Source organism: Lonchura striata, chromosome 1A (genome assembly GCF_050655825.1).
Source record: "Lonchura striata isolate lonStrDom1 chromosome 1A, ASM5065582v1, whole genome shotgun sequence".
NCBI lineage: Eukaryota > Metazoa > Chordata > Aves > Passeriformes > Estrildidae > Lonchura > Lonchura striata.
Window position 1 is genome coordinate 58,110,949 of NC_140741.1, and position 14,968 is coordinate 58,125,916.

General features: G+C 34.0%; 1 protein-coding gene across 4 annotated transcripts in view; it reads left to right on the forward strand.

The window, feature by feature from the left end:
* CFAP54 (cilia and flagella associated protein 54) overlaps positions 1 to 14,968 on the forward strand; it is a 101,851-nt gene that overhangs the window by 83,885 nt on the left and 2,998 nt on the right. For 2 of the 4 annotated variants that reach the window (XM_031507516.3, XM_085568223.1), the window contains exons 59-67: positions 730 to 838; positions 3,370 to 3,475; positions 4,217 to 4,306; positions 4,813 to 4,954; positions 7,067 to 7,267; positions 8,519 to 8,712; positions 11,391 to 11,576; positions 12,780 to 12,877; positions 13,679 to 13,865. In XM_031507516.3, the coding sequence (XP_031363376.3) occupies positions 730 to 838; positions 3,370 to 3,475; positions 4,217 to 4,306; positions 4,813 to 4,954; positions 7,067 to 7,267; positions 8,519 to 8,712; positions 11,391 to 11,576; positions 12,780 to 12,877; positions 13,679 to 13,865 (1,313 nt within the window). Of the gene's footprint in view, positions 1 to 729; positions 839 to 3,369; positions 3,476 to 4,216; positions 4,307 to 4,812; positions 4,955 to 7,066; positions 7,268 to 8,518; positions 8,713 to 11,390; positions 11,577 to 12,779; positions 12,878 to 13,678; positions 13,866 to 14,377; positions 14,440 to 14,968 lie in introns of those variants that run through there. The other 2 variants (XM_085568224.1, XR_014951749.1) reach the window with 2 other exon arrangements.

The window sequence follows — 14,968 nt, forward strand, 5'->3', positions numbered from 1 at the left end:
AAGAACATTATGTTTTGCACCAGGAGGTGTTGGTTTGTGAGGATCCTAGCCAGAAAGACATTAAAGACTTTAATGTATCTCTTAGAATGCCATTTTTTGGAGTTAACACTATAAAAGAAAAATGTGACAGTGTAAATGATCTCCTATTACTGTGCTTCCAGTCAGGTTGTAGCACAACATGCAAATCATATCTGTGAAAAAGTTGACTCATTTTGGTCTTTTAGCTGTGCTTGAGAGAAAACAATGCTCTTCATTATTTCTACTGTCAAACAAAAAGTATGTTCACATAAGAACCGCTTGCTTCACTTTTATGGAAAGGTACTGAGAAGATGCTGCCAACAGACTCTTCTGTCAGTCAGCAAGCTGTCTGAGTTTATCCTGTGGGATGTGCCCAGCACAACATGGGCCTGAGGGCCACACCATGTGTGCAGCACAGGCCTGTGCCTGCTCACTGACTCCCCATGTAGAATGCTCTGCTAGTTGGGATCAGGAAATGTTAGGGGTCGTTACGATTCCCAAGTTCGGTTATTTCAGCTACTCTATGAAGAGAATTGTTATACAAACATTGTGCATTACCTTTTAAACAAACTGGAAAAGACCTTGCTTAACAGGAGGAGAACAGATAATGTATTGTGTTGTTTAACTTTTGTGGAGGGAAAAACAGATTGGGTGGGTCTTACGGAAGAAAAATTATTAACATCTTGAAAATCTGCTTTCTGTATTTCTAAGGTAAGGTAGAACGCCAGATAACTGAAACAGGCAATAACAAGTCATCTCAAGCTGTTGAAACCCTGTTGGAAGCTATTAAGCTCAGCCAGCAACATGATCAAAAATATGAGTAAGAATCTAGCTATATAACTTTGAAAAGAATTTAAATCATACATTAATATAATTTTTAAACAGTTTTTTGATATTTGGTCTGGGACTTCTATTATGGGAGTATCTTGTATGTTTTAGAGAGTTTTATTTCAATAGAGAAGAGCTAGTGAATATTTATTATCTTATTTAAAACAAATGATAAGAACATTTAAAAGCATTTTTTAATGCTACACAAAAGTTACAGCTTTCTGTTCTATTTCCAAATTTGTGCCCTATCTGTCAACACTGAGAACAGAGCTATCAATTAAACAGGAGGTTATTCATATTTCAGAAGATGAGCTGTGGTCTGCCCCCTTCCAGATAACAGAAATCCAGCTTGAAAAGGTTACCAGCCAGAAACAGTCAGAAGAGCAGAGGCAGAAGGAGCATAGGAAATGTGTTTGTAACAGATATCAGGACAGTGACTTTGGCATTAGTTATCAGCCTAGAAGATGCCTGAAGAGCTGAGCCAAGACAGCCAATAAATTCTGTCAAGAAGCTCTGATACATTGGACTTTAGTTTTTTTGTTTCTTGACCAGTCTAAATGAATAATGTGCCACATCTAGTTAGAGAGAGTGTAAAGGCAGCAATTTACCTTGCTTGTTTGGGTATTCTGTTACTGAAGTTAATGAACCAGAACTCTGAATGTAGAAGTAGTAGCATAGTAATAAACCTCAACAAGCAGCCAGCATGATGGAAGATGGTGCAGAAATGGACTGTGGTGAAGTTTTGCAAGTTTAATTTGCTGCACTCTCATTTAATTTGCTACCATCTTTCTAAAAGAATGTACAGAGACATCAATGGACCATGTCTTTCTTGTTTTAGAGAACTTAACATCCTGCTCACATTTATATAAGCCCGTGATATCTGTGGTATTATTTAATTAAAGTTGTTTCTTGATGTCTCACATCCTTTTTTGTTAGCAAGACTAGAAATTTAACAAAATTGTTGCCAACCAAGTGTAGAATTTGCCATCTTTTCAGCTAGTTTGCTCAATCTTTAACTGTGCAGTACTCTGACTTTTGTATTTTGTTTTACACAAATTGTACTAAAGCTGGAATTTATTGTACTATATAAACAGCCAACTCTGTGCAGTATGTATCTGTCCAGAATAGTAACTATGTGAGCAGGAGTTTGTTGCTATGCTTGGGGAAGTTAATTCATAAGTGAGATCTGAAGAAATCTGCAGAGCCAGGAGGAATCTGCATAAGAAGACTGTTATAAACCTATAGGGAATAGAAACGTTGGAGAAATTCTCAAGGTATAGTGATTTTCAGCAGGTCGAGGGGAGTAATTCTGCCCCTCTGCTCTGATATGATGAAATCCCTTGTGGAGTACTGCACCTAGCTCTGCAGTTCTCAGCACAGAAAAGACATGAACTTGCTGGAGTGGGTCCAGTGGAGTCCCACAAAAATTATGGGAGGCTGGAACACCTCTCCTGAGAGAAAAGGCTGAGAAAATTGGATTTTTTAGCCTGGAGAAGAGAGGGTTCCAGGGAGTCATTTTGGCAGCCTTTCAGTACTTGAAGGGGGCTGATAGGATGGAGATAGAGTTTCTAATAGTGCTTGTAGTGCTAGGACAATGGGTAATGGTTTTAAACCAAAAGAGGGTAGATTCAGAGTAGATATTAGGAAGAAATTTCTTAGAATGGTGATTCACTGGAATAGGTTTCCCAGAGAGGAGGTAAATGCCTTGTATCTCAAAACATTCAAGATAAGGTTGAATGGGGCTCTGAGAAACATGATCTGGTTGAAGATGTCCCTGCTCCTTGCAGGCAAGTGGGACTAGATGAACTTTGAAGGCCCCTTCCAACCCAAACCATTCTATGACTCTATGATTTTTGCTTAGTTTACAGTACTACTGTAAAAATCACTGAAAAGAGCTATATATATATACATAGGAGGAGAGCAGGAATAGGTGAGCCCTGTCTGAAGATGTGAAATGTTCTGGTACAGAACTCAAAACTAAGAAGGTTCCTCATCTGAGCTCAGTTAGGAAACAAAGGTCTGGTTTGGTCACTGAGGGTATTTTTGCTGATACACCATGGGTATTTATTATTGGGAGAGTTTAACTGATGACCCAATTTGATTGATACCCAAATTCAGCTACCTATGTTTCAGAGAAACCAGGGCAATGGATAAATGCCTTAACTTGAGCAAGGAAGACAAAGAGAACAGGAAGATCACTTCCATTGTATAATTAGGGTTTTCTTACTAAAAATTTGCAATTTATTTATGGAATATTTGTTTCAAATAATGAAAATCATATTTGATGTACTGTTAAATCAAGGTGTTTTTGTTAAGCACACCATAGGGATGTTTTAGACTCACATGACTTTAAAACAGGATCCCATGAATTTCTGAAAGAAGCTAACACTTAAAATAGATTATGGGGCCTGGCTGAATGATTTATTTGATAAGGTATTTAGCTAGTCTTATGCAGGAGTCAGATTGTATCACTGTAATGCTTACTTTGATAGTAAAGCTGATTATTCTGTGGGTTTCTTACAGGTTAATAAGACGGTCATACCTTGAAATAGCACTATTATATTTGTATTTTGCTGAAAATAAGGAGGATGAATCACAGACAGATGAGTCGGTGCCTTCCAAATCAAGTGTATGTTTTCTATTTTTTGGGCAGTGGCCTCTTCAAAACAGGAAATATGTATTGTGCACCTTGACGTATTATTACTTGTAATGACTTATACATCATGATGATTCTTAAAGTCCTCCTAGAAAAATCACACAAAGAAATCATGTAATAGAATTTGATCTTGTTTGATGATGTCTCTCATGTTTATAGCATTGAATGATGATATTTAAGATATTTTTCTATATAAAATAGGAAGATACAGAACCAATAGTGTTCTCATTTCCCATTATGTACAAATTAATTTGTGTATTGGAAAATGTACTTAACATTCAAACTTGTTTTTGAAATGATAACTTTGTCAGATTTCAATTTTTCTATGCAAATATGAATTACAGCATGAGAAATATAAGTGTCTTTAAACACATGAAAGTGAAAGTTCCTACAAGCTATAGATGGAAAGCAAAATGTGTAACATTAGAGAAAAGAGGTAATTAGAATTCAAAAATTGGAATATGATAGCAACATTGCATACAGTAGTGACCATAGTATAAGCTGCTCTCAGAACTTTTTCCAGGAGCCAATAAGTATGCTCTGGAATTTTTTTTTTCATTTTTAGCAATTAATCCATGGATTTAAATTCAATGCCAATTTTTACATCTTACAAATAAAATAATTTATAAGTTAGAGAACTTCCTTCTATGTTTAGAATATATTTTACTGTAATATATTTAGAATCCTGATTATGTATTGGTATATAATTTTTAGACCTTTTCTGGAGATGGGTCTTCTGAGGAGGCTATGAAATCTGAAGTCTACAAAGCACAAGCCTGGATTGCAATAAGAGCAGCTACACAGGTTGGTGCAATATTCTGAAGAGGTAATTTTTTGTTTTTACATTTCATCTTATTCTACTTACATGAGCAAATAAGGTAATGCAAACAAGAGTGTTAAGGTTTCCTGAAATTTCTCACATAAGTCTTGTTTAATAAAATTAAAATGGACACTGAATAATGCATTTAATCTCTCTTGGACAGATATGACTCTGCTTAGCTTAACTTTGATTCAGTGCAAATAAAGTAGCACATGACCTGATATGAATGCATATGTATTTGACATGTGGACAGACATCAGTGGCATCCAGATGAGGATATCTGGTTTGAAATCACTATGTAGTAATTAAGCTGTCAGCAATAATGATTTATTTCAATATAATGTGTATCTTATGTCAGAAAGAAATAGAATATTTTCCTCAATTTAAAAAATATAGTATGTTTAATAATTAATCTTGCTACTCTAAGAAATTAAAATCTGTATAAATTTTGTAGTGAATGAGTCCCGAATAAAATAAATGTTATTTTTAGGTCAGTGAAGCTGTGCTTGCTTCTCAGCTGTTAACTGGATTGAAGAGTGTTAAAGAACAGAACATGAAGGATGAAGTGCAACAAAAAATCCCAGAATTTGCTTCTATGGATCTTTTTTCTTCATACAGAGATTTCATATCTGGTATTTTTTTATACCTAGTAATATCAGAAAATTAAATAAATAATAATATATATATGCCATGTCATCTAGTAATACATTTAATATCTAGTTTTAATTTATGAAAAATTATATATTGGTTTTGGAAAGTAAAAGCAAAAGTCTCATCATACAAAACATTAAGTAGAGACCTCATGAGGCTTTAAATATCAGCCTGTGCATTTGTTCAATATGTTAAGAAAAATCCTTTTTTTGCATACTGGGGCTCAGAAAGACAGAGTGCACATACGGCATAATTTTGGCTGGTCCTTTGTTACAGGACTTGCCCAGACATATAAAGTAGATATTGGCCTCCTTATCAGTCATCACTGCTTTTTGTTTTTTCCCAAACATTGTCCTATAACTGATGTTTTTCCCTAGATATATTATCTTTCCCATGGAGAGTTTCAGTGTTACTCTTGATTTTGCAAAGAGATGTTGGTGTTGAATAGCTCCTCTCCCTGCATCATCCCCCCAAAAACCCAACCCAACCAACGAAATAAAAACAAAACCACAAACAACAAAACCCACCAAAACTAACAAAGTCAAACTCTTACAAAGTTTCCTCCCTGTGTATTGTATTCTAAAAGTCAAAGTCAGTAGAAGAAAATTTTCACTGTCTTTCCAATCCAATTGATTATTATTTAGATATGCTTTCACTAGCTTGGTAGAACTTTGCCTGGTTTGTCTTAAATTCTGCATTTATTTTTCAGCTAAAGGAGTGGATGAAATTGAATTTTTTGATCTTAAAAAGCCCCCAGCGGTGAAACTGGGAATTCTGAGATAATGGCTGCTAGATGTTATGTAAACACAGACAAAATATTCATGTTTATTTTTAAACTAGGAACCATTAATTTTGGTTCAGTGAGTTAATTTCAATTATCCCAGGTGGCTGACAAATACTGAATTGCTCTGCTTGATAGGTGCTGGCAAAGCTGAGCCATGTCTGCATACTGTACAGTGTTTAAACATATGTGTTTTGATTGGTTCATGAAAACAAGTGTTGTGTGCTAAGACTTTCCATCTGATTGTTTTGTACTAGCTCCATTTGCTTATAATTACAGATAATTTTTCTTTTAGCAAATGCAACAGGTGTTTCTCCTGATAGTTCTATTAGCCAGTACAAAGAAGAATAGAAAATGAAGGAAAGCAATAGTAGGCTAAAATACAAAAATGTAAATTGAAATGTAAAGTCTCAGTAGAGCACACTATTTTCTATAAAACTCTTAGTAAAACACATATTTAAGTTTTCATCTATATGGCCATTCATTAATATGGCCATTTTGGCATTGACAGCGAAATGTCAGGAATAATAGAGACATTCCGATTTTTTAGAAGCACTCATAATTATTTTCTGAAAGTTTACTGTTAGGAATCACTATGACATAACATTTTTTCAGTTTGGAGTGAGAAGCAGAGCTCAAGAATTGTGCTTTTGAAAGAGACATGTACTAATACAGTGAAAACCACTATTGAATGTAAGCAGTGATGTAGTGATATCTGTACTGATAATTTTTTCCTCTTTCTGCATAAGTACAACTTCTAGGCAGCACAAAAGAAAATATTATATTTTGTTTTATTATCTTTTGTTTTATTTCACAGTTAAGAGTATATTTCATTGAAAAGGTGCTTAATATCTAAAAGGGATGAAGGATTAAAACTAACAATGAATACTCCAGAGTACCTAACACTTCTGAGTTTGGGTCAACATAACTGGGAAGTTCAGCTGTCTCAGTTATGACTGATGACTCCTTGGGTTGTTTCCATTTAGTAAATATCTAGTGTAGAAATAATGCTTTCATATTCAAATTCAGAGAGAGAGAATGCACTGTGCTCTCTACTCCTTTTGAATTTCTTGCATGGATTAGTAAGGTACCTGCCCATGATCTGAGAAACAATTTTCAACTAGTTTTAAGGCTATTTACTATTTGAACTCATATTAAAACAGAATTGAACTAGTTTTCCTTGTGTGAAAAATATAAGCAGTTTCACAACTTACACTTCTAGTTACAAATTAGTCGATTCTAACACTATGCAGAAATTGCTTTTGAATTCCAACCACTTCATGTGTGTTCTTGAACTCTTGTTGGATAACAGATGGATACAATGTTATCTCTGAAACACCCGAAGTATCTTCTGCTGAAAACAAACAAATCACAGAAGACACCTTTCAAAGTGAAAGTGAAGGAACAGAAAGTCTTGTTGCCAAGGTCAGCCAGAAGAAAGATACAGTAACATGGATTCACATGATTCGCTACTATAATAATTTAAAAAGAATTTATAACACAAACCTATCTGGTATGCATTTTTATTTCTTTCTAGAAAACTGCTGTAGGTGAGATACTGTTCTTGAGGGCAAACAGTGAAAGATTCAAAGGCTATCATCTGAAATACCCTAATTTTTAGTATGTTTAAATTGTATAAATGCAAAAAAATCTTCATGTAAATCCAGATTTATGTCACTTTATGCATGCTGCAAGTGAAGATATTACTACCTTTCTTCATAGTTATTCATAAGCCTCCACAATACCAGGAAGGCCTCCCTCAAAACTGAATTGTTATTACTACATCTGAAGCATTTCTAAAAAAATCATAATCTGTATTTATTTTTAGTTCTAGAAAAATCAAGCTTAAGTCACATCATAAATAAACCTCTTCAGTTTGAGGTTCTGTTTTGGAGACCTGAGTGTAGGGTAAATGAGAAGGCTGAGCATTATTGAATGTGTTTTTACTAAAACCCCAGATGTGATTTGCTTGCTTCTTTTCACTGCAAAAAGAACATGGTAATAGATAGGACCTTTCAAACAGAGTAAGAATCCATTAATTGTAAGGCCTTAATACTGTGCACCTACATGTGATGGCCAGCTTTTGGATTTACCAGTGATGACCCAATAGGTGAGAACAAAACTACAACATACATATACCTGGTGTTTAGAGAGAAACCCAGCAACTCTGAAAATAACAATTCCAGAGAGGGCTGGGTTTTCTCCCTGCAGCATCAAATGAAAGTATCCTGGTTCACCACGGAACTGTAAGGAAGGTATCTACAATTAGGTGTCAAAACGTGCGTGTAAATCTCAGCTTTAGTTACCTGTTGGGGAGCCTAGGGGGAAACTCAACTGATCACCCCATAGCTGTCTAAACTGGGGTCTTAAGAGCTCTTAAAGCTTATTTTGACTGTGTTGAATAAATATATGTTTATTCTAGTGGGTGCTTAGGCATCTAGTGAACATACTGGTGCTTACACTCTGAATTTAAGTACCTACACCTCAAAATTACATCTCCCATTTGGTGCTACATTATAATGTCTGGAGAGAGTTTGTTTCATTATCTGATCACTGGTGAAAAATTACAAATAGCATAAGCTAGTAATATTTAAGGGCAATCAATATAATTGTTGGAAATGGATTTATTTGATATTGATTTATTTACATATTTTATTATGTTTTCAAAATTTATTAATATAGCGTAGATGTAGTAATTTAACATTTTAATGGCAAATAATGATGTAATTTTAAAAATCTCTTTTAAAACCTGCCCCTAATCCAGGACCTGGATCACTTTCTGCAAGAGATGGACACCTTGGTTTGATTTCTGACACAGGAATTGTTCTACGCATTGCAGAAATGCATTCCTTCCTTGAAAAGAATTTATTTGAATATTCATTGTGTTGTCTTGAGAATTTTCCAGAAGAACTACGTGATGTAGAAATGCCACTCAGTAATGCAACTGATTCTTCAGAGGTACTTATGTTCTCTCTAATGTTTCAAAAATATTATACTGGCATTTCATTCAGATTATTGGTAATTCCAGTGGTAATATTTCTGGGAGCATTATAGAAGAAGGAAATAATATGCAGAGGATCTTTTTTAGATCTGTGGCTTGTGAGCAGCCTATTTGAGCTTTGAAATGAAGGCAGCTCAGAATACATCACTCAGATAAATCTTGATTAGAATTCTGGACTCTACACTTGACCATGGCACGTGTTTTGAACATTGAATGAAATTTGTCTTAGAAGACCTACTATAAAAATAATTGTCTTCAAAGTTTCTCCATCCCACTTCTCACATTAATAATTATCCTAATACTAAAAATTAAAATGAAAGATCAGTCTCTGTGGCTTACTTTTTAGTTATTATATTCAGTATTAAATGGAGACAGGGGAGCCTTGAGGGCAGAGAACTTGGTATGTTATAAAAATGAATAAAAATACTTCTTTGAAAGTAGCTTGTCTAGAGTTGGTGAACTTTCTGCAGTGTTGGACAGCATATCATTACTCATTTCCCAACAAAGAGCTGACTGTGCCACTGAATAAATTGTAAATATATGGTATGTGACATTTATAACAGCCATCATATATCAAAAATTATTTTACTATGTCTGCCCTTTTTTTGACATAATTAGTATTACAGTATCCTAGAATAATAAGCTTCAGAACTCACTGTCATGTTCTTGACGGGTGCAAGCTGCATAATCATGTGTTAACTTCAGTATTGTAGACAGATAACAAGCATAAAGCTCTTACTTTTTAAAATTCTAAGACTCATTGATTTTTATCACAACATTTTTAGAAGCTTTAACTATCCAAAAGGTTATAGATGTTATTTTAAAAATGTTACTGTAATTTATTACTTTGAGTTTTAACAGTACAAATAGACATAACTTCTGAAAGAATGATTTTTATGTATGAAATTGTTTCACTTATATCTATTTCTGTATTCTATTTTTGACTCTTGAAGGCTTTTTCAGGTCTGCTGACCAAAGAATCCAAACTGCATTAGGTCCATAATTAAAATTCTGAGCCCTGTTACATTTTTCATGCTTGCTATCTGTTCTGCTCCATGATAGTAACTAGATCTGGAAATACTTGACTAAGACTGTTTTCAGGCTTTTAAGAAAGTTGAATAGGCAAACATTTATGTATGTTATTCAGCAACCTACCAGTTTGACAACAGCAGTTGTAATGTCCTTCAAAAAGATTCAATATGACTAGAAACCCAAAGGATACCGTTCAGTAAAAAAAAAACCCCAAAAAACAACAAGCATTTAAGAAATACATAGCATAATATAGAATTTTAAGAGCTCTAGTTCAGGGGCATAGAATGAATTAGGTTCTTGCCATATCCATATATATGTTTTCTCCTAGTTTTTTTCACAGTCCATGCTAGCAGGTCAGTGGATGATTCATTACTGAAGTAGAAGAGGGTTCTAGTGGCTGGGTCCTCCATGCACACCTCATGGCTTACCATGGGTTATGGCCACTGAAGGCACATCCATATGCTTGAATTTATGCCTTCCACATGCCTGGATTCATCGTTACCTTCACTTCTACTAAAGTTTCATGTGGGATGGTAACTGGCTTTATGGTGTAAGACTAGATTATTATGAAAAATCCATCTTCTGTTCACTTCGATTTACTGCCCTGAAGTTGTCACACACTGAATTTTCTGTAGAGAAAGTAGGTAAAGTTTTCCATCTTTTTCAGCAGTGAACATTCAAAATTTGAAAAGAATTTCCCAGGGAGCTGTTTCTTGGGTCCACATTTTGGAACCAATTATGGAGACATTAGGACCTTTTCAAATAGCCTCCACATTCCCTGAAAATGCAACTGTTTGGCCAGTGTTCTTTGCAGATCTGTGTAATACTTTAAAAAATAGAGATGGTGTGTTACTCTTCAGCCTTTACATCAAATATTTCACAATTTTAGGGAAAGGTTTTGTTCATGCATGAATGTTGGCTGACAGTGTTCCTGCATTAATTCCCTGGTGAATGACAGCCAACAGTAGCTATTTGATGAATGCCCTGCTAATGTTTCATATGTATTTTATAAAATACAACAAATCCTCAGAAATTAAGTGATTGAATTTTCAGCAGGTATCACCCTTTGTTAGTTGCACGGCTGAGAAAACAGATAGGTAAACATAAATAAAACATTATTCTAACATTCAGAATCCTATTTTAGTTATCAATATGTATACTTGACAAATTAGTTTTTCATTGCTAAATTTTGTATTCTCAGCGTGCCAAATAATAGATTTGAGCCAAACCCATAATGCCATAATGATTTTAAATCAAAGGCAACAATCTTTGTGACTGTGGTTGTCTCTAAATCAGCATTTGTGTTACCCTTAGAAATGTGTCATCACATCAACACTGAAAAGTCTCAACTCGGTAAAAAGGACACTTTTTAAAACTACCCATTTACCTAAATTAATATCTATTTATGCTAGAATGAAATTCATACCAATTCCAGTAGACACTAGATTATAACAGATTTTTCCTCTTTCACTACAGAACATACAGTTTAAACTTAAATAAACATATAGTTTAAACATATAGTTTAATTTAAATAAATTATATAATTGAAATATTATTAAATATAATTATTTACTAAAAACTTAACATTTATTTTGTGTTCCAGATGTCTCTTGATGTTTCTGAAAGTGCATCAGAAATGTCACATGTTCTGAGAATGCCTTCTCCAGTTTCTGTTGTTGCAGAAGATGAGAAGACAGAGAGTAGAGCAGCAAGGGCTCCAGATAAGGAAATTAACATTCAATGGTATATTCCTTCCATGGCAAAACCATCAAATGATACAGAAATGAAGGTATAACTAGAGCAAAAAACAGTTCCTTAGGTAGTGGAGCAAATTAAGTCTCATTTCCAGTGAATATTTGTGTTAGGAGTTTTCAGCTTTTTAATAGAATTACGGTGATAGGAAGAATTTATTTACTCTGCTGCAAACCTGCTCTTTAAAAAAACAGAATGCCCTGACAGTTTTTTTGTTGGCAGACCAGAAAAAACATATTTTTTCTGATATAGAGCTTCCAGGCTATACTGTATTCATGCCTGTTGTAAATCCCTGATGTCTTTAAGATCTCTTTTCTAAGTTTGGGTAGACCTGACTGATACATTCAAATAATAGTTTGGTGGGAGACTCTTGGAAAAACAAAGATACACATATACAGGGAAAATGGGATTTGTAAGTCTCATTTTCCTAAAATATCAGACTGAACATGAAAGATGAAAGAGATGAGAGGGTTTCAAGAATGTGAGAAGCTATGACATGGAATTTGTTTTATCTTTACACAAGGGAAAAATGTGTAGGTAAAATTTCTGCTACAGCAATGAAAATCCATGATCTTAAACTTTTTGACATAGCAGATCTGTTTCTAAATTTCTATTAGACCCATTTATCTGTATTAGGAAACTGATAGAAGCCCCGTGAAGTTAATGTAAATAATGTAGCTTTTAATGTGGCTTTGCAGGTTATCTTAGCATGGCCGTACAGATCAGTAGAGGACCAGGGAGAACTCCTAAAATTAAATAATGCATGAATGCCATGTATTTGACATTTTCCATATAGTCAAAACATTACACTACCATTAGGACCCATATTTTCAATTGTACTAGTAAATTCTTGTAGTGTAAGATGAGAGCATTCTACTTAGTTTTCTTATAATGGTATAACTTTTTTTTAGATTGGTGAGTTATGCACACTTAATGGATTTAAACCTAGCATGATGACAGCCATGCATATGTTTGAACAGGATCAGGACAATGCCGGGATTTTGATAGTGACACCATGGGTTATACCTAATTTTCAAATCCATAGTAATAATATCCAATTTAATTAATTTAATTAATTTAAAACTTAAAAAATCGGAGTGTAGTACAAATTCATATGAAGTCACACTCCTCTCTTTTTTTAAGGTCAGTTATCTAAGGCTTCATCAGTATGCTGTATTGTACTCCTGTATTACTGAAATAGCTCAGGTCTATTGCATTACCCATCCCATCTCTTTTATAGGTTTTGTTGCTTTATGCTTATAATACAAACCCTGTCAAGATTAGTGACATCAGTTCAACGTCTGTGTTTTCAGGCCACTTGTGGATTCCATTGGCTAGGTAAATAATAATTGTCTCTGTGCTGTTATTTCATGTTGTATTAAAGATCAAACAGACTTTTAAGATGAGAGAAAATAAAGTACAAAATATCAAAGGGCTGTAAATCTTTAAAAGCATTCATTTTTGCTTTTCAGAGATTTTTCACTGTAAAAACAGTAAGATGTTGTACATGTGTTAAACCCATCCAAACAGTTGCTTTTTCAATGCATTCATTAGCATTTTAGTTTTGATTCTTAAAGAACCAAATAACATATGCTAATTGTATTACACTGGCATAGCAATGTAGCAGATCTAAGAAGCATTCCCAGCAATTATTCCCATTCTCTCAGTGGATCATCTACTTTCTCCATCCCATATTACAATTCTGAGAATGCAAGAATTTTTCTTAGTTGTAGCACCAGACTCTGCCCTTAATTTTACATCCTATGGCATTTTTCATTATTTCTTTCTTGTCATTCATCTAGTCTTAAAATTTTGGAACTGCTTAGTGGGTGGAAGGGAAGAAATAAAGGGCAGGATTTGCCACCCTTGTGCTGCTTGGTTGAAAAAGCCATTTCTTAGAGAGGCATTCCTAAAATAATACTTGCCAAGTTTTTTTGTAAAAAGCTAATGCATTCTATATATCCACTTTATTAAATGGAAAACTTATTTTTGTAAAATTATGAGATTAATCTTGAAATGAAAGAAAATGTAGGACCTAATCAATATGTAATAAAAGCTAGGTCAGCTTAATTATAACCTGGAAGCAACAAATATTGTTATTTTATAACAGTAATAATAAAAAACTTTGTCTTCTTTTAGAATTATTTCTTTAAGGGAGAAATTGTCTGATCTGAAGGAGCAAGTTGAAATATTGATGTATGGTTCTAACAGCTTTTCAGCTTCAGTACCTGCAAGTTCTCTTGTGCAAAATGAAACTTTGAAAAGAAGTCGTTCAAATAAATCCAAAAGATGTGATAGGAAACTGCATCTTGATGATAAAACAGAAGTAAGTGAGAACAGCTTGGCTCTTATATATCTTTGACTTGATTTAAGATGTCTGTTTTGGGAAAGTAAATGATGGGCAACTTGTCAGGCAGACTTAAAGGCAGGTGTTAAGCTTCCCTCACATCTTTAAAGAAAATTTGAAATACTTTATTTCACTCTTTATTTATTTTTAACTTTTCCTAATATATTGCTTGTCACTTAAAAAAAAAAAAAAGAAACAGGCATTTTCAACCTTCTACTTGAAAATAAAAGCTACCTCTTCAGATACATAGATTTGGAAACTGATACCTAATTTATAGTAATCTACATCTGAAAATCCTTGGCAGTGTGTTAAATTAGCATGGTGATCAACCCAAAAGTGCTTTTTTAACATCAGTTACACATCTTCAATGTAAAATGGGCAGGGGTGGTTTCTGAAATAAGAACTTTCTAATAATGTTATTGAGAGATTACTAATATTGGCACAGAATTTATTTTCATTTTCTCTATGCCATCCTCTTTTCTTTTTATTAGCAAGGCTGAATATGGTCCACAAGCAAATACTCTCCCCACATACACACACACAAAAGGTAATTTCAGAATTTTCCATGTGCTCTGTTTGAGATAATGTCATTGGAATAGAATGTTGCCACAGCATAAGTGCTGCTTGATAAATGCCAAGGCAAAATAGACGTTTATTTTCAAAGTGGGAGACATTTATCATGTGACAGGATTCACTTTATATCTATTATGTGAAATGATTAATGATGTAGAGACTGTCATTTTGTCTGATGGATGCTGTGAAACAGTGACAATTGTGCACTGTGCCATTATTACAAAGCTGTATTTTGACCAGCTTGAAGAACAAATGATATTTTGGCCAATCACTGTGTTCAGGAGGGTAGACAGAGCTGTCCTTTAGTTGGTGTTTCTGATTACCTGAAGGCGTTTGCTCAAAATTTCATTAAAATATGTCAGTAATTGGTAAAAAAATGTTTAGAATACTAATAGGATTACCATGCCATGCATTATACTTGTATAAATATCATCTTGTCAGGGTGTTTGTTTATCATATCTTCAGTAAACACATAGCACAAGTATGCTAAGTCACTGGATTTAAAACCT